The following is a 23,469-nucleotide window of genomic DNA, read 5'->3' on the forward strand; positions in this document are numbered from 1 at the left end:
GCACGACGTCAATGCCTTAGCACCTCACTAGAAAGCATCCAGTCTATGCATCCACTTCACAGAGCGGACCTGACATAAGGTGAAGTTAACGACATTTGGTAGTTGTGCTAGTTAATGCTAGTAAGGAATGCATGTTGGTTTTACGTAATGGCTAATGAAGAACATGTGGTGGCTAGTTATGATGTACCTCTGTGAGCCAAGCTTTGCTCAAGAACATGCCCTTCTCTCTTACTCACTCACTCTCATACACACACACACACGCACCTCATAATGACACCCTACTAAACAAAATATAAGCAAAACAAAATAATATTTGACTGCCGTTTGTAGCGTCAGCAGGTGTAGGGCAATCCTTCAGCATATTTAATAAAAGTACATTAGCCAGTCTTGTGAATTTACAGTATGATATTTAAAGCCTAGTAATACATTTCAATATTATTTCTCTAATTTTTCAGTAAATCACAGCATTGTATGGACAGTTTTGTACGGACGGCAGCACCATGTTCAGTTGAGCAAGCAGCTGAGTTCACAGACAGCATTTTGAACATGATTGTAACAGACATGCGTCCACTGTCCATGGTGGAGGATGAAGGATTTAAGAAGATGATTTCCACTTTCAGTCCCAGCTACACACTTCCTTCAAGAAGCTACTTCACAAAAATGATGAAAGAGAAAAGGTATGAAGAAATCAAAGGCAAGCTGAAGAACATTCTTAAGGAGACTGACAGCATTGCTTTCACAAGTGACATTTGGTCGAGTGTTGTTACTGAGGCGTATCTTGGGGTGACGTGTCACTTTCTTGGGGAGGACTGGGAGATGGAGTCCCACAGCTTGACAACGATGCCCCTTGAGGAGAGACAGACGGCTCAAAATATTGCAGAGTGGCTTGAGGATGTTATAGCCACATTCGACATTCCACCAGAAAAAAATCAAAGCTGTTGTTCATGACAACGGTGCCAATGTAACAGCAGCCGTGAAGATTTTGGCAGAAAAGCATGAATGGGCATCAGTGCGTTGTGCAGATCACACCCTGAACCTGGTTGTGCAAAGCGCTCTGAAGAATCACCAAGCTATTTCCAAGTGTGTGGCTGCTGCAAGATGTCTAGTTGAGAACTTTAAGAAGAGTGAGCTGGCAAGCACCATACTTAAAGCTAAGCGGCAGCAAATGGGCACGCCGCATCGAATGCTGGTTCAAGACGTGAGTACTTCCTGGAACAGCACTTATCACATTTTATCCAGGCTGCTGGAACAAAGATGGCCAGTGACTCTCAGACCCAGCAGTGACTCAAAGAGGAAAACAGCACTACCTTGACCTCAAGCCTGAACAGTGGAACCTGATTGAGGAGCTGAGCCGGGCCCTTGTTCAGCTTTTGAGAGTTCAGCTTTTGAGACTGCACCAGTAAGGTGTGGCAGAGCAGACCACAGCAAGATGGCAAGGACTATCAGTGATTCAACCTGAATCTCCAAACACAGTCCTAATAGCTGCTGCTTTGGATCCTAGGTTTAGAAAATGTAAGTTCTTGCCTGCTGATGAACATTCAAGGTCCAAACCACAGTACAAGCCATGGCAGCACAAGACAACCCAATCACACATGTCAAGGGTGTAACATCATTTCTCAACAACATGCTGGGATCAGACTCCAGCCCTAGTGATGAAGAAGATGAGGAGCAGCAGTTAAACCAGACTGTGCATCAGGAGGTCATGATGTATTTTGGAGAACATCCCCTGTCCAAGAAAGATAATCCACTTTCATGGTGGAAAACAAATGCAGCACATTATCTAACACTGGCAAAGCTGGCAAAGTCGCTGCTCTGTATTCCAGCAACATCCACACAATCAGAGCATCTTTTTTCTGCAGCAGGAAACATTGCATCGAAGCGCAGGGCCCTCAGTTCTGAGCATGATAATATGCTCACTTTTCTTCACTGCAACCACCACATGCTTGAGTGTAAAGGCTTGCTTACACACACACACACACACACTATCTCCAGGAGAAATTATCCTTCCAGAACATTTTTTGGCCTCTTAGAAATGCCACAAAGTGTTCCAAGAAGACAACTAGGGTTTACATTATGTCTGAGCTGTAGTTAGGTTTAGCTTACCAAGTTAACTTACCAAAGCAATGCAATATTATTAGGGCTCGAGCACTGAATGTGCCAGGGCCCAGCGGGCCATGGCGCCAGAGGTGCAAGGAACCTTGTGTTTTTGCAAAGATTATTAGGGCCCGAGCACCAAAGAGTGCGAGGACCCTGTTCTAACTGTAGTGTTTATTATTATTCCGATTAATGAATCGCCTTTTGGAGGCCTTTCCCATGCTCAAAAACTCATGAAACTTTGCACATGCGTCAGACCTGGTGTAAATTTACGTATTTTATAGGTGTCTGGTAAAATGACTCGATAGCGCCCCCATTGTGGCACAAATTCACTGGGTTTCACCTACTTGCACGAAACTTGGTAAGCACATGTACCATGTCAAAATTTACAAGAGACATGAGAACCCATACCCTAAACCCAACAGGAAGTGAGATATTTTGACTTTAATCTGCAATTTTTGCGATTTCAAGACGTTGTACTTTAACAAACTCCTCCTAGGGAATTCATCAGATCGACATGATGATCAGTGGCTCTCATCTTAAGACCTTTGTGAAATTAAATTACAAAGGTTTTGAGTTTTCACTGTAGGACCCGCCCGCTACGGCGTGGCGAATTTCGATCGATTCACTTCAATGCACTAAATGGGTTTAGTTTTGACAGATTATATTGTATGCAATGTAAGCAATAAAAATTTATATTTTTCTTAAAAGGAAACAAATTAGTTGTCCAATTGAAGAGACCTGCCTTCTTTTCTCTTTTTTATATTGCTCTTTAATAAGACAAAAGTAGTTCTTATCTGATTACTCGATTAATCGATAAAATAATCGGTAATTTACTCAATTACTAAAATAATAACCGCAGCCCTAGTTGCAGTTTACATGCACCCGAGATCAGTGTCTCCACATAAGTATTTGACCAAATGTGAAATATGATCACAACCTCCCCTTCTGTTCCTGAGTTATCATTGAATAATGGCCAGACGTGTTTTCGAGAACATTGCGATGTCACAGTGAAATTGACCTTTGACCTTTTGGATACAAAATGTCATCACTTAATTGATTTATCCTATTGGATATTTCAAGAATATCAAAGACCCATGGGAACCCTGTTATTAGTGTATGAATTATTGAGTTATGACCAAAAACGTATTCTATATTGTCATAGTGACCTTGACCTTTGAACTCTGACCACCAAATTCTAATCAATCAATTCTGAGTTCACAGGAATGTAACTAAATAACAAACAGTTTTCTTGTGGTTTGGTGAACTGACACACCTGCACCAATGGTAATAACTACAGTATTTCAAAAGGCAGACAAAGCAGCAGGTATTACTGCACATTGACAGTAATCTTCATTTCAGCCATTATTCGATAATGATTTGCTACCTGAAAGCACATGTGTGTGATCTTTCATGGCAAATAAATGCATGCTACAATATACATTCTAGAAATATATACAACATTATATAAATAATGTTGTATATAATATCAATTCCCCAAAATTTGGCCATTCTCTGGTTTTTAGTTGAGGAAAGCTAGCAAAGAGGTGATGGGTGTCAAGTTAATGCGCAGTATGTTATCTAAAGTAATATCTTTAGATTTTGCATTTCGGCTTACCTGAGACAGATCTGGGATGTCCCCTCGGTCGATCCCCACTTGCTGCAGGAAGAGAACAAGGACCATCAGAATTTGGATTAGGGCTGCACAATTAATCGAAATATTATCAAAATATGCGATATGGCCAAGTGCAATATCCAAATCCCAGGAGCTGCAAAAAAATTGCAGGAGCTGCAATTTTTTTGATAAAGGTAAAATGCTTCACAACATTGTTCTGCATTGTTAGCACCATAAGCGTTGTGGTGCGACAGAGATGCTTTTTCAGTGAAAATGTTATTGTGACTCATATTACAATATCTGCCAAAATAATCACAATAGGATTTTTTTTGCATATCGGCATGCCTAATTTGGATGAAAAAGAAAAACATAGGCAACCCCCCTCAATGATACCAGGTTCCTTTGCAATCCCCAACTGGCTGATCTGGGGTCCTGACTTACCTCTGCAACTTTGAGGAACTCTGAGATTCGTGTCATTCGTGTCAGGAATTTCTTGTAGATGTCAAGTCCATCTTTGCACTGGACTTTCTTCATGTCAAAGTATTTCTCTGGTAAAATAAGAGAGTTAGCACAACAAAATGATTAAGACACTATCATTTTCTTTTACTTCAACATTTTAAAGTTTATATTTTCAAAACACAATATACTTTTATGGTCGACGGTATTTTCACAGGGTATATGGATCAAATTGTCAGTCTCAGCAGACAGACAGAGACCGACTTGAAGCCCTCTTTGAAATTTTATGAATACTGAACTACAATTTCGATTCAAACTACAAAGTGATCTTAGCCATCTTTCCTGTTTCACAGTATAAAAACAAGACCTACTGACAATATTTTTTTTGTCTATAAGAAGGTGAAACCTAGGTGGGTAGCCTTGTCCTGTAAAAGCTGAGGAATGAGTGCTCATCATGCCAAAAAAAAAAAAAAAAAGAGAAAGCAAACCTTGCTGCGAATTCATTTTAAGCCACATCCTTAACACATCCTTGCTTTCAAGCCTGAGTGCAAAGTATTAAATAATAGAAAGAACATCTGGAGTCAGTCATTCAGTCTTTCACCACTTGGACCGGACCTTGTCAGTCTCTCTACCTGCCCTTTTTGTGTGTCTGTCATTGAGAGCCCCACCCCATAGCACTTATGTCCAGCCACCAGGCCGAACAACTTCTCTTTATTAGATTCTGCTGTCACCTACAATTATAAAACCCTTAACGACCAAACAGTAAATCTGGCTATGACAACACAAAAGCTTGTTGTTACCCAGGAGGTTGATTATGCCCTCATTGTAGGCTGCAAACAGTCGGATTGCATCTTTGAACAGAAGCATGAAGGCTGCGTTGATCACGCCATTTGTCAATTCATTTGCATTGACCTGGAAGAGAGGTGCAGCTGTTGAGTTTTAAATTCATCATTTCGAAAACCCACTGGGTCACAAGAATGAAAACATATATGATATATGGAACAAGCATCAGCAATAGATTTAGATGTCAAACAGCGCAGCCAATACTGAGCACTCACATTGAAATCAAGTAAAACATCCATCTGATTTTGGACGATAGGTATGGTCTTGAGGAGTTTCTCTGTGTTCATGGTTCTCATCAATCCATCAGATCTGTGGAAAGAAAAAAAAAAAGAGAATGCTTTAACAAATCTAATGTAACACTCTCCTGAGATATCTGCTGACACTAGTCTTGATAGTCATTTGGCTTTTGTATTGTTAATGGACATGCCTGATTCTTATTATGTCAAAGTCATTAAATCAACACAAAACATATGTATAAAATAGAATGAAAGATCTTTACCCTCTTTTCACTTTAGTGAAGTCAAAAGCGACTTGTCTGTAAGACACAGCCTTCTCATTCAGGTAGCGGCTATACCTCCTTATGAATGTTGACATATCATAGCCTACATTACAAACAAAAGAAGTAAGGGGGTCATGATAAGTGTCATGACACAGGTGAGTATTTTCTGAGTATTCAAATGCTTATTAATACACAGTGTGTACAGCATTGGTAATATACCTTGTAGCCCACTTTTGTCCAAAAAATTGCTGAGGTTGAATAGTGTGTTCCTTGAAGCCAGATATTGTATAAATCTCTGCGAAAAAAAAAAAAAAAACAACAAAACGTATGAAGTATGAGGAACTCTGTGTGCTTGCACAAGTGGTGTTTCCCATAAAGGGAACCAGCTAACTGTTGTGCAATAAACAACTCTATTTGTGGGCATGTAACATTTAGTGCACTACTGCGAGATGATACCAAGCTATCTCATACCCCAACGCAACGTATTGTATAAGTCAGTGTACAGTTTATTAGATATCAGGTTATTTAACAAATAAAATCTCAACTGAGCAAAGGTGGAGAACAGATGTAACCCAAGTCCTGACCTCATTGCCATAGACCATCAGATGGTGTGTGGTGGTGAGGGACTTGAAGACAACCACCCAGCTGGTGTTGGTGGTCCTTTCAAACAATGTGTCAGCCAGCTGAGGGATGTTCACATTCATCTCATTTGTGCACTGAATCAGGTCTAAGGGAGGAGAAAGAGAGAGAGAGAGAGAGAGAGAGAGAAGGAAGGAAGGAAGGAGGGAGGGAGGGAGGGGGAGGGAGCGGGGGGTGGATTAATGAGCAAACATCACCTCAGAGGAAGCACACAAGTTTGTTGTTCAGTGAAAGCAGAGATTTTCATCATGATGCTTGCCAATTTTCTTTCATCGGTTCCTTTTCACAACACCGAGGTAACTAAAATCGATAAAATACAGGAGGGCAGTGGAATGGCTGGTGAGTCAGAGTTCAGGTAAACAGAGACTGTAAGGACAAACAGCTCTAGAAAGCCAGGGTACAGAAATGTGTAAAATCTGGAGGAGGTAGACATTTTCATGATCATGACCCCTGATCAGATGCTTGTTACTTAAGAAAAAATAAATGCCTCAATTTCAACAATTCAAAAATCTAGATGAATCTAGAAAAATTCCACTTAACCTTTATGATTTTCATCATGGATCCTGTGGTTTTTAGTTTGGGCAGTGTATGTATATAAATGCTGTTCAACCTTCCTCTGTCTTCCCTATATCAAAATATATGTCTGCTTGGTTTGCAACCTGCTTTCAAACTGTACTTCCTCTTTCTTGGTAGGCCTGCCTCCAAAGATGGTCATAGGACATGTCCAAACTGAGGAACCAAAAAATACCTCTGCCACATTGTTCTCCCAGTAGCAAGAGGGAAAAAGTGACACTAAAATATCAGTGTATTTGAAAGAAAAACAGTTTCTTGATAAAATGCTATTTGGCACTACTCTAACAAAGCTGAATACAGAGTGGTGGAATCAGACACAACAATACATCAAAGGGGAAGCTGCTGCCAGACTATAGTTGAAAGGCCCTGTGGTCGGAGCGGCATTGTTATCTGCATCCACCAGTGCTTGGTGTTGACTAGTGTGATGTCTGTGTGGCTGATGCACATCCATGCAGACACAATGAAATGACCATGTGCAAAAAACTTCAATGTGCTCAGTTTCTCTCGTATCTATTTATTTATTTTTTTAGATGAAGTCGCTGATTCAACTGAGAATGAAAGAGCATAGCATAAAGTTTTGACTCCGTATGGACAGGAAAGCTGATACTAAAATTAAAAAAACATGTATTTGGAAGAAAAAGGCTGGACCACTGCTGTTAAGAGCGGTTTTCACCAGGTCATGGACATGAGGAAGTTGATTAACAACAGAACACAACAATGATTCATTCCCACATTTTCTGTATAAATACAAGCAGAATACTTTGAAGGTATATTGAAAATAGACCATAGTACTGTAATGTTACTATAACAAACGAGATTGCACAGGAACTAAAAATGTGTACTTGAACAAATAAATATGGGAAAGGTAAAAGCCCGCTCAAAAACCCTACAGCTCTTTCTTTAAAAAAAAAAAAAAAGACAATGTGAACTATGTGAAATTGACTGTGAACTCCTCCAGGATGGAGTAGGAAGGGGGGTGCTGACCGCTATATTCATATGGGAAACGAAAACAAAAGAAGAGACACCTTTTGCAATGAAGCTAAATTCATGTGAGGAAACTGCAAAATCCTGAGAAGTCTGACAGTCACTGAAACAGAATCTGATTTTTGGAGTCCCACATATTAATGTAATCAGATATTATTAAAATTTTGAGGTGGCGGCAAAGGAATGTCTTCATTTCGTGCTCTTATACAAAATCATGTGACAGACTAACTGTTGAAAATGATCCCAGTTATTAATATTCATACCCATCAGAAGCCAAAAAGAGATTGGCAGACAATGTAAATAAATATTTAAGTGAATTTCATACTTGAATTGAGATGAACAATCCTCTCCAGGCTCAGATCAGGGCTCACACAGACATATTCAATTATATATCCCCATTTCATCTTATATATGGGTTACATTCACTGCATAGATTAAAATAGAACTGAAAACAAAGCTACTGAAATCTTGATTAAGTTAATTGTTAACATTAACTGTTGAAGGTGATGGTGATACCCATTGAGGCCTGTTTACATGGGTGGTCTATGAATCCTCCTCTGTGTTCGCAGAAAGCCACACAAAAGGCTTTTTGCTTTTTACATACACAATAGGCCACCCATGTGACAACAAAAGTCTTTTCAGATCCCACTGAAATGGCTCATAACAACCACAGCTCTTGATCATCCAATCAATAATCCAAATGTCAGGGTGTTTATAGCATATTAGCTGAGGCTGACAAATTATAGCTTAAAGTGATCAAAGTGGAGCCCGTCATGACAATGTAGTGCTGGGCCTGACAAGCTGTGTGTATGGAGGACAAACCCTTCTGATGAGATAAACGTGAACTTTATTTTGGTGCTGCTCAGTCTGGGATTACATAAAATGACATAAGAAACTTAGACAGCCCAAATCCACAGAGGAACTGAGGCAATTGGCAAAGGCTGCAGTCACTTAGATCAGGGCTCACATCTTTCTTAAAGTACACAAAATATGATCTAAGAAATGATTCATGGTGTTAGTGAGTACAACTTAAAATCAAGAGCTTTTACAAGAAAGTTACTACAACAGTACTACAAGTTTGTTAGATAGATAGATAGATAGATAGATAGATAGATAGATAGATAGATAGATAGATAGATAGATAGATAGATAGATAGTTTATTTATCCCCCTAAGGGGAATTCATGTGTCCATTAGCTCATTCTTGATAATAATAATAATACCAATAATATTAATTTTCTACATTTACTAATACTACCTTGTTATTTGTCCTCTTTTTATACAGATAAACAATTGTTAGGGAATGATTACCACTGTTAACCTGGAGAAAGCATTCATGGCAAAACTGGACCAATACACCCTGAAAATAATTTCGTTGTTGTCGTCAAAAAAGGGCTGCAATAATGATGATTTGATGCAAAGGAACACGCTGCTAGAGGTATGAATGAGTGTAGAAAGTGGATTTTTTTCAATTATCAATTTATTATTTGATTATTATAAACACAGTAGAGCTCTGTTATTGTACCGGTGCAGTTTGTTATTATCAGTCCAGGCCTCATAAACCTCATCCTTCAGCCTTTTTTCCAGTGATGTGATTATTAAAAACTCATGCTAATGGGGAAGAAGTGTAACTTGTTTTTTTTTTTCTTAATAAGTCTGGAGAAAGAAGGAGAGAGATTGCTATCTCTAGCTTAATGATCTCAGAGAAATGGCGAAGGACCTCTTCAGAGAGCAGTTGGTAGGTTAATCAGACACTTAAGTTCAGACACAATGTACATTTTGTTACTCTTGTTTTTAAATATGATGACTTAAAACACTGAGAGTGATTCTGACCCATTTATGCCAGGATGGTGGGGAAGTTACCAAAGAAGTGAAGAAAATCGTTGTAACCAGAGGTGCTATAATGTCTCATCCAGAGAGTGCAAGGATCATGATTGAGGGAACAGAAGTCCTGGAACACCTGGATGTACCCAGAGCCTGCCTTGCTAATGGATATGATATGGACTAAAATAATTGAAAAACACTTTTGAGGTGTTTCAAAAGCCAGTCTGAAGGTATTGTCTGTAAAAAATGAACTGCTGTACAAAAAAAAAAAAATTCAACAGGATATGTTGCACTGTTTTGTTTGTTTGTTTTGTGTGAAATTTTATCTGCTGAAGTTCAATGGAAATTGTCATTCTTAGTCTTGACTAAAACTAGATGTTAACAACATTTTGTCAACTAGTCTTCTGATGACTAAAGAAAGACTAAAATGTTTATGGTTTTCTGTAACAAAAACAACACTAAAATATCCAGAGTTGTAGTCAACTAAAAATTGTCTAGAAAAAGGCTAAATATGACTAAAACTAATACAGACTTATTCTCTCAGGACTAAGACTTAATCTAAAAATAGAACACTAGAATGACACTAGAATGAAAAGCAGGAAATAACTCATGATTTGCAACCTGATAATAAAACCCCGAACAGAGGGGATGGCAGCACATTTAATGCAGCACCTTTTGGACAGGTTGCATGGTTGATGGTAGGTTGCAACATGCTGCAACATCTCAGGGATGTGGAAGTGGGATCCCTCCTCTGATGCTTTTCCTGAGGTTACTTCAGTTTTTCATCAGAAACAAGGGTTTAAGTTTAGAGGGTGCAGTATGCTATACAGAGCGTGAAGCCCCATAAAGAAAATTGTGGCATGTGATATTCAACTATATAAATAAAATTGACTTGACTTAGGGTGGGCTGAACTGATTTTTGGCTGCAATGTCAACAAACATTATGAAAGGTCTTAAAATGTGACATACAAGTCAAAGTAAAATGAAGCAGCTGGTTGAAATCTGACAAAAGCTTAGTTATAAGATGCAGGGTCTGTTTCCATGGAGGATTCTCAAAAGAGGTAGCATGACAGGGTGGAGAATTGAAGTAGATGAGCAAGGATGGCTGCATTATCATATGGATCTTACTGATAGACTTCCGAGAACATAAGACAGGAAGTGATGAGTAAACTCCTTTGCAAAGAGGAAGTAGTGGGTAAGTGCTTCTGTGCAATGGATTCACAGCAATCACTGAGAATCAGCTGACACTGGGAACTGATTTTTTGTTTTGGCCGTACGTTCATTCTGCATAAGACATACTGAAAGGGATTACACTTGGGTCTTAAGGTAAAGGACCTAAGAGTAATAAAAAAAATGTATTGGATGGGATTGTGAAATGACTGAATAAATGAAAATAAGTAACTATTTTCTAGCTTCAAGAGCTAAGAAATAGCTGCATCTTTTATTTGTCTAAGGCAAAGTATAATGATATACTGTAGTAAACATGTATTAACTAGTATATCAAATAACAGAGCAAAACAAATGTTTTACCTTCATTTAAAATTAAATAAATGTATACATTTATATGTGAATTAGCAACTTCCAATTTATAGTTAGACTGAATATGTTGTGTTGCATCTCTAAAAAGCCTCGTTAAACAGAGCCCACAAGGCATCAAATAAAGTTGGTTCAACAAGATTTCTAGATATCAGTGGCAAAGCTTGTCTTGTTCATGTTTGCAGATGCAAAGAATAAAAACCACTGGAGATGCTGCTGTATGATATAGCAGTCAGCACTTTAAAGCTTTTACTCCAGAGCTTTGCTAAATCTGTGTACCACCCTGACTGAGTAATATTCTAGCAACTCTGAATTTGGATGCATGTCAGTTTGGAAATCATCTGGAATTTTAAGATAACATGAATTATGACATTTAGGGCTGGATATCAACACTGCTCTCTAAATTTGATTCAAATTTTAATTCACAAAGTCCAGAATCAGTTCATTTCAGTTTGAAGTGATTCCTGTCTTGATGATTACACTTCTCATAATTTGTTCTGGGAACTTAAAATTTCTTCTACATTCAACAAGTGAGTAACACTGTTGTTTCCTTGAATATAAAATTGAGTCAAGTGACAATATAGGCAAAAATGGAAAACTGTGGATCAAGGATTTATTTTCCTTGGCAAATGAAAAACATCTAAAATATGACCCATTTTTTAGCCCTACATCTGTATAACTGTTGAGTGGGAATAAAACACCTGCACTCACTTAGAAGTGCGTCATCTGCTATTTTAAACATAAATTCTGTCCCATACAGCTACACATGACAGACATCACTGTAATGATCACTGTGACCAAAGACAGGACAGAAACTGATAGCCTGCTCACTAATTCATGTATATCGTTTGTTTGGACAAAACATCAGCCTGACATTGGCAGACAGCTGTTAGCCAGTGTTAGCCCCCTCCAGGGACGCACTGAATAGAGTAGAATCCACACACTGTTCACTCGACTTCCACAGCCCCGCATCTCGTCGACAGAGATAATACCTCTTCAACAAACACAAACAGAACTCAGGTCACTCTAGATTTGCTATGAGATAGCCAGAGTCAGCTAACCATCCATTCATCATGACAATCCCGTGAACTGCACTGGGTCCACATATCCTGTAACTACTCACAGTGCGGTTGACATTGTCGAAACTTAAGACGGCTCATATAGCGGCTATCATCTACGATACTTATATATCTTAACATAACATTTCCATGCACGTTGTAATTAGTGTTGTCACAATACCAAAATTATGACTATGATATGTTACCTGCCTAACCATCTGATACTGAAATAATCTGCACACTTGTGAACGGCTGCTTTTTAGCAGCTTGTATGTTATGGCGAAGTTAGCACATTTGCTAACCTGTCGCTATTTGAATTCCTTGAACAGGTGAACATGTCTGTCAGTGAGATGCTTTGCCAAGTTGGCTCCCTAACTTTAAAACATATTTTACAGACTGGCTTCGTGGTGTTCATGAGCTTGCCTTGAACCGTTGGCTGTGTAAGCGAAATAATACCATATTTTGCTTCATGGATGTGCAGTTCAGTAAGTCATGGGCAGGGGTCAGGGCAGTGCTGCGACAAAACTCATAGGAAATGTGGCTCTTATTTAAAAAAAAATGCCAGTACTAATAAATGGGGTATAGTGACCGTTTTTAATGTCAGACAACTGCAGCCCTAACTGAGCCACTTACAACAAGTAACCACCGATCTGAGGATTTTAAGAATCAATACTGGATCCTTCAAATAAAAAATTAATTTAATTAGAAAAATCTTTTTTTAACCAGCCATAGCATGTCTGGGATGTCGAGGCCATTCCAATGGCCAAATATGGTTGTTGAAATAATGATACTGGTCTAATTGCCAGGAAATGTACCAAAAGTATCTGATCCAATCTCACATGTGATCAGCTCAGATCCCAGGGGCTCAGGGAGGGGTTGGGTAATGAAATTACTTCCTGTTGGCTGTTTACTCATGGCAATCCAAGGCTTACTTAAGGAACTAGAGGAACACTTACTGCTTCAGTAAAACGCGGATCCCCTTACGATGCAGTTACGTGATGCCGGCTGAAGTGCATATTTAGGCCCTGGAACTATATCCAGCACAAACTCAGATAATTTAAGAGGTTACATTGAAGAGCTCCCAGGAGACAAACTACAAGTGTTTCTGGTTGCCTGTGCTCACCTTTACACACAGGAAGAGTATCAGAGTACTAGTTTTTTTTGTGATTAAGCATTCTGTGTCAAGAGAAACACTTCACATAATTGAGCAACTTCTGCGTAACACAGGTTTGCTAAACTGGTGTCAGGCAAGAGACAGGTGTCACTTGCTCCACTGCTACCACAAATGGTAGGTGGCTTGATTTGTCCTATTAAATCTCACAGGTCTTTCAGAGTCACAGTACACTACATTCAGCTCAGCTGGTGGACAGGGTGGCAGCACTCTGTTTAAGGTCTGTCACTTGATGCCAATGCAGTCACATGGCACTACATTCAGTGTGTGGAGGGTGAAACCAAAAGGAGGGGCCTCTGGGAAGGTGCTAAGGTACAGATCCATAATCGTGTACCTGGCATTATTGCTCAGGTGAACCATGTACAGACTGACATTGCTGAAGTTCGCGGGAGAGCAAACTGAGGAAGAAACAGAAGAGCCACCACCTTTAGCTCTGTTGAGAGGCCTGGGACCTGATCTGATATAAGATCTGATGATGTGAAATATTTTCACTGCTATCTTGTTCTATAATGATTTACTTCTTCCTCTACTCTAAACATTTTACTATTTCATTAAGTGGAAATTCTATGGTACGTTTGCCTAAATCTCTTTTAGAAACATAGTTTATATGCATAATTTCAACAAATCAGTAAACCCAGATTCCTGTATTGAGTGGATTAACCGAACAACAATGTCCGACCACAGCCAGCCATGTTAACTTGCCTCACAGGCCATACAATTCCAGTGGGCAAGAGTTAAATGCTGCTGCACAATTCACCCATCAAACCCAAACCAGGTGGGACATGAGATCGTTCAAAGGTCCAGTTTCATTCCATTTTGATTTGCATGTAGGCCATGGGTGTGGGAGAGGCTGTCAGTGGAACATAAGGGCCTCACACAATGATCTTATAGACTACAAACTATGGCAAACAGTGAACAAATGATAGAAGTGGGGAGACTTTCTCAATACTGCTTACTCATAACAAATACTCTTTCCGAAAATAGGTACAGCCAGTCAATGTATAGAATGCATAGAAATGTTTATACACAAAAACAGATTAGTTTAAGTTTCAAACTTAGTAGTTGATGATAGTCTCAATCATTAATGTGCCACTGATGTAATAATGGAAATCAACAATGTGCACACCAAAAATATACAAAAAAACCTATGCGTATCAGCGAGCAAAATGTTTGCCAACCCACAGCACACTGTAAGAGAAAGTGATGCAAAAGTCTTGTTGACTATATAAAACTTGTAGTAAACCTCTAATCACGAACACCTTTCAAACATACAGCCTACACACTAAAATCCAAGAGTAAAAAGTGTCATTAATGTAAGGCTGTTTCTCTCACCACCTTCAACACCCTTAGAGCACAATGGTTTAGTATAAGACATCACTGCTCGTGTATGTGAACTAATACCATTGTTAAAAAAGGAAGTGGTAGATTCCACATTTGCAAAACAAATATCCTAACATCAGCACAGGACTGCGTGTTCAGCAGTGTATAACACTTTTCTGTTGCAAGAATAACAAGATAACACTACTATTCTGAATGCCCCCCCCCCCCAATGCAATGTCCAAAAAAACAACAGGACTAGTTCAAAATCTAGTACATGGCTGGTGGACTATTTTCCATTTTGGCTAGTGTGAGCCAGTTTGAACTCTTTATCTGATAGCTCAATTACATGTTTTTCTGTTTCTGTTGTCTGACAATGGAACAAGTTTGAAACAGTCACTGAAATGTGGTCCATTAAGACTACATGATAACCAGCAGTTACTTCCAAGCTGCTGTGCTGCTTACATCCTAGGTTTCTGACTCTAGTATACACTTCTAGTTTGCCCACAAGGAACATATTGGAGTGGATGATGCCATCCTTTACATGCTCCACCAGGCCTATTCTTACTTGCATGAGCCTTACTTACATGAGTATTAAGTGCTTTGATTTTTCAAGTGCATTTAATACCATTCAACCCCCCATTCTTAAAGTCAAGCTCCTCTGATATCTGTGGTGTTTATCAACCACAACCACTTTAGTGACATTTCTGTCAAAGTCCAGTTACAGACCTCTCCAACACTAAATACAGACAATGATTTACAAACATTTCAACGGTTTATATTGAAAATATGTTCAGTCCAGTTTTATTCAGGAAACATTTGGCAGTTAATTTCAGTTTGTCATTCTAACTGACTCTGCATTACAGTATGAGGCAAATCAGCACTGTGTAAGTGTGTGTGTTAATGTCACATGTTCATGTGAGCTCTGTGTCTTCCAGCTGCACACAGGTGATGCTCGTTAACATCCTAAGTGATCTCTATAAAGTTTACAAGCGCAGCCAGACACACAGCCAAATTCTCTCACACACACACACACACACACACACACACACACACACACACACACACACACACACACAAAGTTTGTCATTCTAACTGACTCCACATTACACATATTGTAATCGGTGAATTACTTTGGAGCTACTTTTGACACCACAGACAAGTACTTTATATCACTGTTTTGAACAGATTCCTTTCTCAGAAAATACATGGGTTTAGCTGATAGGATTTAATAGTTTTTGATTGGCAAGCCAGAGGTTGAGGGGTGTAACTCAGCTGAGTCCAGGTCTCACTCAGTAGGAACTGAACTTGGCACAATTGTTCACTTAGATTCAAGCATGAACTGATTTTGGGGTTCAAAGTTCAAGAGGCTGACCTCAAAACACACAGTTTTGGCCTTGTAAACATAATATCTCCAGAACACCTTGAGGGAACTCAAATTTGGCACAAACATTTACTTGGACTCAAGGATGAAATGATTAGGTTTTGGTGATCAAATGTCAAAGGTCAAGAAACAGTGACCTCACAAATCATGATTTTGGTCTTGTGAATGCAATATCTCCAGATCTCCTCAAGGGAATCCCTTCAAATTTTGCACAAATGTCCACGTGGACTCACAGATGAAGTGATTAGACTTTGGTGGTCAAACGTCAAAGGTCAAGGTCACGTTGACCTCAGCTTACACTTTTTAGCCATTACGCAAGACTAACACAGACAGACAGAGTTAGTGGCAGGTTAGTTACTGGCATTTAACAATGAAGCTCAGCTTGAGATTTGTCTCAGCAGCCAGCAACACAGTTTAGCTTCAGCTTGGGCAGAGGCAGCAATCCCACCGCAATTTCTCGGGAAATTGCATTGTCTAGTTGGTGGGATTGCTGAATGAAGCAATCTGTAACTACTCCTTCATACTTTTTCGTACAGAAACCATTCAACTATCAAAACGTTCAGCTTGCTCTGTAGATTATCGGATGTATAATAATTTCAACTCTGACTGCTAAACTTGGACTCTCTCTTACACACACACACACACACACAAACACAAACACACACACAGAAAGGTAGACAGACAGAAGGGCCGATAGACAGGCAGATAGACAGTTTCATTCAGGAAACATTTGGCTGTTTATTTTAGTTTGAAATCTAACTGACTCCACATTACATATATGCTAATTGGTGGACTACTTTTTGGAGGTCATTCTTATTGGTCGATTACCTTTAAGACGTGTTTCCCAGGTGCTACCGTTTTCAAAGATAAAGAAAGGAAAGAAAGCAAGACAGACGGACAGCACATGTCACCATGGCAACCTCTGAGTACAGGGATGGCATACACAGCTAGGTCAAATTACCTGATTAGGGAATCCTCTGATATCTGTGGTGTTTATGAACGACTTAACTGACATTTCTATCAAAATCCCGCTACAGACTGCTCCAACACTCAACACAGAAAATGATTTACACACCTCTAAACTGTTTTCACTGGAAATGTTTCAGTCCAGCTGTAGTCAGGAAGCATTCTGCAGTTTATTTCAGTTTGTTCATCTAACTGACACAGAAACACACATAAATACAGAGAAGTAGGGAGGTGCATGGACAGAAAGACAGGCAGACAGATGCAGATAGACAGACACACACACACACATTTCAACCTGCTCCACTGGTGGTATATTCCAAATCCTCCTTTTAATTTCCTTCGCTTGTTAAATACTCCTGCATACTTTGTGATATATAAACCGTTCAACTATCAAAATTTTCAGCTTATTAAGGAGATCGATTCTTACGTTCAACTTTTTGATATTATTCATAATTTTTGAAAATAATTTTTTTCTGCAATTTTTACAGTGTAATTGAATGGAGACAATGTCCAAATCCTTTAAACTTCTACTAAATAATGCACCACAGACCAAAGGACATTATTGGGCTGATTCATACATGCCTACAAATCCTGTGAGAATTTCATTTAGAGTCAAGGTGTTTATGACAGTGTCACAGGTCAACAGCAACTGCTGACTTCATATATTCATTACCTCATGAGAGACCTTTGAGCAGTGTTACAGCAGTGTGTGTGTAATAGGTTGGACCAACAGGGGGTTTTTAAATGTAGATATAATAATAGTTTCAAGCATGAGAAAGTCAAAAGTCAAAAGCTGATAGCAGCAGTTATCTTCAGTCTAGTGCATTAATAAATGTCATGCTCTCACCAATAACCTTGTAATTTACTAATAATGCTGTCTTATAAAGCGTTGACTTTCACTAAAATATAACTTATCTCTGGTACACAAGGACATTAGCTTGACTTTTTGAATGCGGCCTCCGTGCAGAATGGTGATGTACATCCCTTTGTCGTTGGTGGAGGCAGCGCAGCCACTGGCCAAAGTTTTGTTGATTCCAATTTAGTAAATGTCCTATCAGCATCGAGCTCTAGTGTGTGACGAAACCCAAATAATGGCGATTAATCACAGCCAAAAAAAGTGTGCTGCCATGCACTTTGTCTGTCCACTGTACAACAGCAACTTGAAGTGGATGAAATACCATATATTAAAGAACTGTGGAGCCACATGTCCAAAAGTCTGTAGTTTCACACTCTACTGAGGTGTAAAGTGTACTAAACCCATTTTCCCAGAAGTCAATTCACACTGACTTTAAACAAGCGCACAAGTAAATACACTGACAGCAGAGGCTGGTTTGTTCACCCTTTACTTTTCCCTGTCTGCTATCTGCAGACAGCCTCTTAAAGTTATGTGAGTGAGTTTATCTAGCATGCCTGTGTTAACGAATGTGAACTGCGGTCCAGCACAAACTCAACATAGATGTTGTACAGGGCCATATCTCACCTGCGATCAGTAGGAACACAGGGATGGAAGCTAGACACAGGTCTCTATATGACCAAGGAGAGGCTTAAGTTCAGGAGCTCCAGAGGAGCCACATATCACCTGGTTGTCTGGAATCAAGAAGGTCACTGGGACATGGACTCATTACTGCATACTCGATCAGCTGGAAGCTTATTCAAACATCCGTTCCAACATCAACTGAAAATAAATATCTCTGTAGCGGACAGACGCAGACAACCTTATAGCATGTATCCAACAGGCTGACTGATGACTTCTAGTCAAATTAAACTGCAATGACCAGTCTGCACAATAGATGTGCTGCATGTACGCTCTTTATCCACCCAAGTGCTGCCAAATTCTGGTGCCTACTGGGACTTATTTTACTTACAAGGCTGATAGAAGTATGCCAACATATAAGAAAGTCTAACCCTTAATAAAAACAACTGAATTGGAAAAAGAAAAAATATTTAATTGAAACACGAGTAACAGTTAGCAAAAACTTGCAAGGCTACAAATTGTTACAGCTACTGAAACTAAGACTGAAAGCTTCAACATGTGAAAATATGATGGATATGTGCTATTTTCATTCTGTTTCTACTGTACTGAAATGAGCAACATATTTACTTGTCACTGGAAAAACTAGATTTGTCCTAGCTTCCATGATCAAACATGTACAATTCTGTTCATACTGGCAATGTATAACACTTGACGCAAATTTGTAGGTTACAATGTAAAGCAATGGGTTTCCATTCTGCAAACAGTGGCTGAATCAATGCTATTAGGACTGATGAGCTCGATATGTGCAAGTTGGGCACAAACTAAAAATAAAATTAACAAAAAACTGACAGACAAAAAGGAACCGTTCAAAGTCAAAAGACCAAAAACCAGATCACAGAAACAACAACGAAGCTAAAATACAACTAAGCATTGGTTTATAGTCTCTCAGAACTAGCTCTAGAGAGGAGCTGTCCAACCATATGGAAACTAAATGTGTTTATCATCCACACTTGAAGGCAGATTAAGAGGCTGACCTTGAGCTAGAGGAGGAAGACACAATATCGTTTAAAAACGAGGATAACAGTGCATATCTTCAGACAGTCTCTCCAGGAAAATATTCACAGTGTTGCACTGGAGTAAAAGTACCACAAATGCTGAACAAATGACAAGAGAGCTAGAAAGTGAAGTATACTGCCTGGCTGCACCTTCACCTTTGCACGGATGTAAGTGTGTAAATCAGATTGCTAGTTTTAGAAAGATACAGAAAATGGCCGATACAGACACTCCCTATCGATGTTGGAAAGGTGTTGGGGAAAGGGATTTTCCCTTGCTATCCAACATGCCCATCAAACAGAGCATAAATCTAGCTGAAACAATGTGAAAAAGAAACACAAACATAAATATTAGTAGATATTCTCATAAAGAAGGGACTAATCATTATTTTGCAGGGGTGTCCAGAGCAGCAAGACAAGGTGAAAACCTAGTACATTGCTAGACCATGTACAGCGAATGTAATTGAGGACGTATCTGAAAATTGTTGTGGAACCACAGTAAAGAACTGACATCACCACGTCATATTGGCATTCTGCCTAGATTCAGCTGGTTTCAGGTCTTTATCGGTTTGATTCTCACTCACATATATAGTATTTTCATACAGCTGAATTCACAATAAAGCTTTTCTCGTTTACATGTTTTACTGCTTCTGTTGTCAGACAACGGAACAAGTTTGAAACAGTGACTGAAACACAGCACATTAAAACAGCATGTTAATCAGCAGTTACTTCCAAGCTGCCGCTCTGCTTCTGCTAAAATCCTGATTTTATAACCACGACATTGTGTGACAAAAAATAGTGCTGTAATTTCAGCTACATCCAATTGTAAGTTGTAGTCACAAGCAATAAAACATCTTTCTTTTTTTGTCTCTCACACAGCGCACAGTCTCCATCTGGTTAACAAACTGCTGCTCCACCCTACTCACTGCGATATCAATTCAGTTTAGACATATTTCAGTTACAACATAAATTTTCTTGGATGTGATTGAGATTCTCAGAGAACTAAAGCTATGAATTGTTCCTCTAACCTGGTGCATTATTTTAAAAAATCATGCTTACATTACAAATGGACACAAAGCAGTTACATTAATGCACAGCCTATTTAACATGACCAATGTTGCAGCCACACATCTGCCTTTAGACTTGCCGCTGACTTCATTGGGACTATGCCTGCTATGTTTTTGTCAGTCACGTGCAGAGTTGTAGTGCTGTTTGTTTACGTACCATAGCGCACCTATGGTGCAAGCGCACAGTTGAGTTGCAGGCCAGGCTTCACCAGTCAGGTGAGGCTAACAGTCTAGGCTATTAAAATATAGCTAAGCTAGCTTTCATTTCCAGTAGCACATGTGCTAGTGGAACAGAGTAACTTGGCTACCAGCAGCTACTAGACACTTTTAAGGTGGAATGTTTTCTTGCGCGTTACTAAATGCATGATTGACATTTGGAAACTAATTAATACACCTTGAATGTCAATATGACAACTTTCACCATTTCATTTGTTTTTATTAGATCTGTTGCATGACATACAATTTAGTGTTTTGTATCTTTAAGTGCTTAAAAATGTAGATACATTTCAACCAGATTTTGCGAACTGTGGATATTTTATTTAATTACTTTGAGAAAACTAGATATTGTCATATTAAATATTAACCCTCTTGTGAGTTTTCTGAGGTCACTGTGATCTTGACCTTTGACCTTTAGCCACCTAACCATTTCATTCTTGAGTCCAAGTGAACATTTGTACCAAATTCGATAAAGTTCCTTCAAGGTGTTACAGATATTGCATTCACAAAGCCAACACCGTGTTTTGGGATGTCACCAGGCCCTTGACCTTTGACCCCAAAAATCAGTTCATTCTTCAGTCCACGTGAACATTTGTCAAATCTTAAGTTCTCTCAAGGTGTTACGGAGATATTGCATTCACTAGGCCAAAACAGCGTTTTTTGAGGTTACCGTGACCTTGACCTATGGCCACCAAATTCTAACCAGTTTGTCCTTGAGTCTAGATGAACGTTTTTACCAAATTTGAAGAAATTCCCTCGAGGCGTTATGGAAATATTCCGTTCACAAAGCCAAAAACGCATTTTGTGAGGTCACCACACCTGTGACCTTTGACCCATGACCCCCAAATTCTAAACAATTTATCCTTGAGTCCTAGTGAATGTTTGTGCCAAATTTGAAGATGTTCCGCCAAGGCGCTTTCGAGATATCGTGTCCATGAGAATGGGACAGATGGAAAGATGGGGTCTGGGAAAAGATAAAAACTCAGACATTACCCAAAGGTCAGGAAATGCAGAGTCTGTCAAATATCCACCAGTCAAATGTCTCCAAAAGCAATTATCCTACTTTTAAATCAGAGTCCTAATGCAGACACAGCTTACACATTTGTACCCTCAACATTTAATTTACAAGCATTTTATAACTTTAGGAGTCAATAACAGTCAACTCAAAGTCATATTCAGCATCTGGCAGCTACATTTTCAAAATTTAAAATGGCCAGTTTTGGAGTACACTCAGAAAGCTACCTGTAGCTTCATCTGTTGTAGCAGAAGAAGAAAGCGAGGCTCTTTGGCTAATCCAAAAGATTAAATATTATCAAATTATTATTGTTTATTTATTATTAACTATTATTACTATTATTATCATCATTATCATCATCAACAATGAGCTAATGGACACATGAATTTCCCCTAGGGGATAAATAAAGTATAAAGTAGTAATAAAGTATATATCTATCTATCTATTACTCAAGTATAGAACCTAAGTCTCAGTGTGATTCATAACAATTCAGGCAGACATTATTTTATATGCTCTACAACTTTGCCTTTCGACTGGACAAGTTAACTCATACTTGCTATAATTTCTGCATTGACTTCAGTCACTCTCTCCAGGGCTAGCTGGTCAATACAATTTCCTTCTCAAGTTTAACTATTTAGGTAAGTTTAATGCACAAGCTCTCCAGAGAATTTAGCAAATCATTTCAAAAATAAGTGTTGAAAACTTCACGTTACAATTACTTAGCATTAATATAGTTCCAAGTTGCTAACATTGAGCCATGTCATAGGCAAACTTCGTGTAAGTTAGACGGTTAGTCTACACTCAGATAAAATTGACATTGCCAGTAGAAACTCGTATATTGGTTTTAATAATGGACAATCAGAGAATGGCTAAGTTAAGGTAACATTAACGTTACATGTAGCCTCTGCACAGGCCTCATAGTCACATACACAGAATTCAGATCCCAGCGTTTACGTTTACTAAAACAAAGAAATATATAGCTATGTCAATAACCAATAAACAAGATACTTACAATCCAAATGTTTCTTTTTAGGCCCCATTATTTCATGCGTGGTCGCTTTGCACACAGTTTTGGAAATCGCCGACCCGGTGACAATGTGCTGTGCGGCGGTTATCCTGTCTGTAATGCTCTGTCCAGACATCCTGTATCGGATCAAATAAACTGTCACGGCTAAAGAAACGTTTCCAAATCCAGCGGAATTGCCTGGGTTTTGTGGACGGTACCGATCTTCAAAGGTTCTGTGCCACCCGATAAAACTGGAGACAAGAGTGTGAGAGAGAGAGAAGAGATACTGAGACGACAGCAGGCGTTACATTACGCGTGTACGCTAGCTAGCTAACTAATAGGAGATAAATCAACTTTAGTCAAACACACTGAACCTGCAGTGCACTTATTTCATGACTGTGAGATACGCACCCAGTCCTTTAATCGAGCCCTCGCGTCTACAGCGTCTTCTTCACTTCCCGTATCACGCTTCCTAACATACCGTAGCTGGATAGACTAATTAAAAATAGAAACTACTTCCGGACAAATTTGTTTCACAATAAAGCCTAACATTTTTCATATGACTGACTAGCCCATAGTTTCAAAATAATGTAGACTAATGGCCCAAGCATTGAAATTGTCAGTCGCTAATTTTGGCGTACTTAATTTTTCAAAATGTAAACACATGTAAACAGTGAAATT

The 23,469-nt window shown here is 39.0% G+C and overlaps 1 protein-coding gene and 1 pseudogene across 1 annotated transcript in view; one reads left to right on the forward strand and one right to left on the reverse strand.

The window, feature by feature from the left end:
* Positions 1-23,191, reverse strand: part of picalma (phosphatidylinositol binding clathrin assembly protein a) — a 45,015-nt gene extending 21,824 nt beyond the window's left edge. Inside the window, 8 exon segments of the mRNA XM_087173558.1 lie at positions 3,713-3,754; positions 4,151-4,257; positions 4,966-5,077; positions 5,224-5,317; positions 5,508-5,610; positions 5,727-5,802; positions 6,092-6,234; positions 22,795-23,191. Of these exon segments, the coding sequence (XP_087029684.1) occupies positions 3,713-3,754; positions 4,151-4,257; positions 4,966-5,077; positions 5,224-5,317; positions 5,508-5,610; positions 5,727-5,802; positions 6,092-6,234; positions 22,795-22,924 (807 nt within the window). The 5' untranslated portion in view covers positions 22,925-23,191.
* Positions 562-1,403, forward strand: LOC147819186 (zinc finger BED domain-containing protein 4-like; annotated as a pseudogene).
* Positions 23,192-23,469: the final 278 nt, after the last annotated feature.

Source organism: Seriola lalandi, unplaced genomic scaffold (assembly GCF_002814215.2).
Source record: "Seriola lalandi dorsalis isolate HSWRI2012SDOR001 ecotype SW California unplaced genomic scaffold, Sedor1 jcf7180002054256, whole genome shotgun sequence".
NCBI classification, from domain to species: Eukaryota; Metazoa; Chordata; class Actinopteri; order Carangiformes; family Carangidae; genus Seriola; species Seriola lalandi.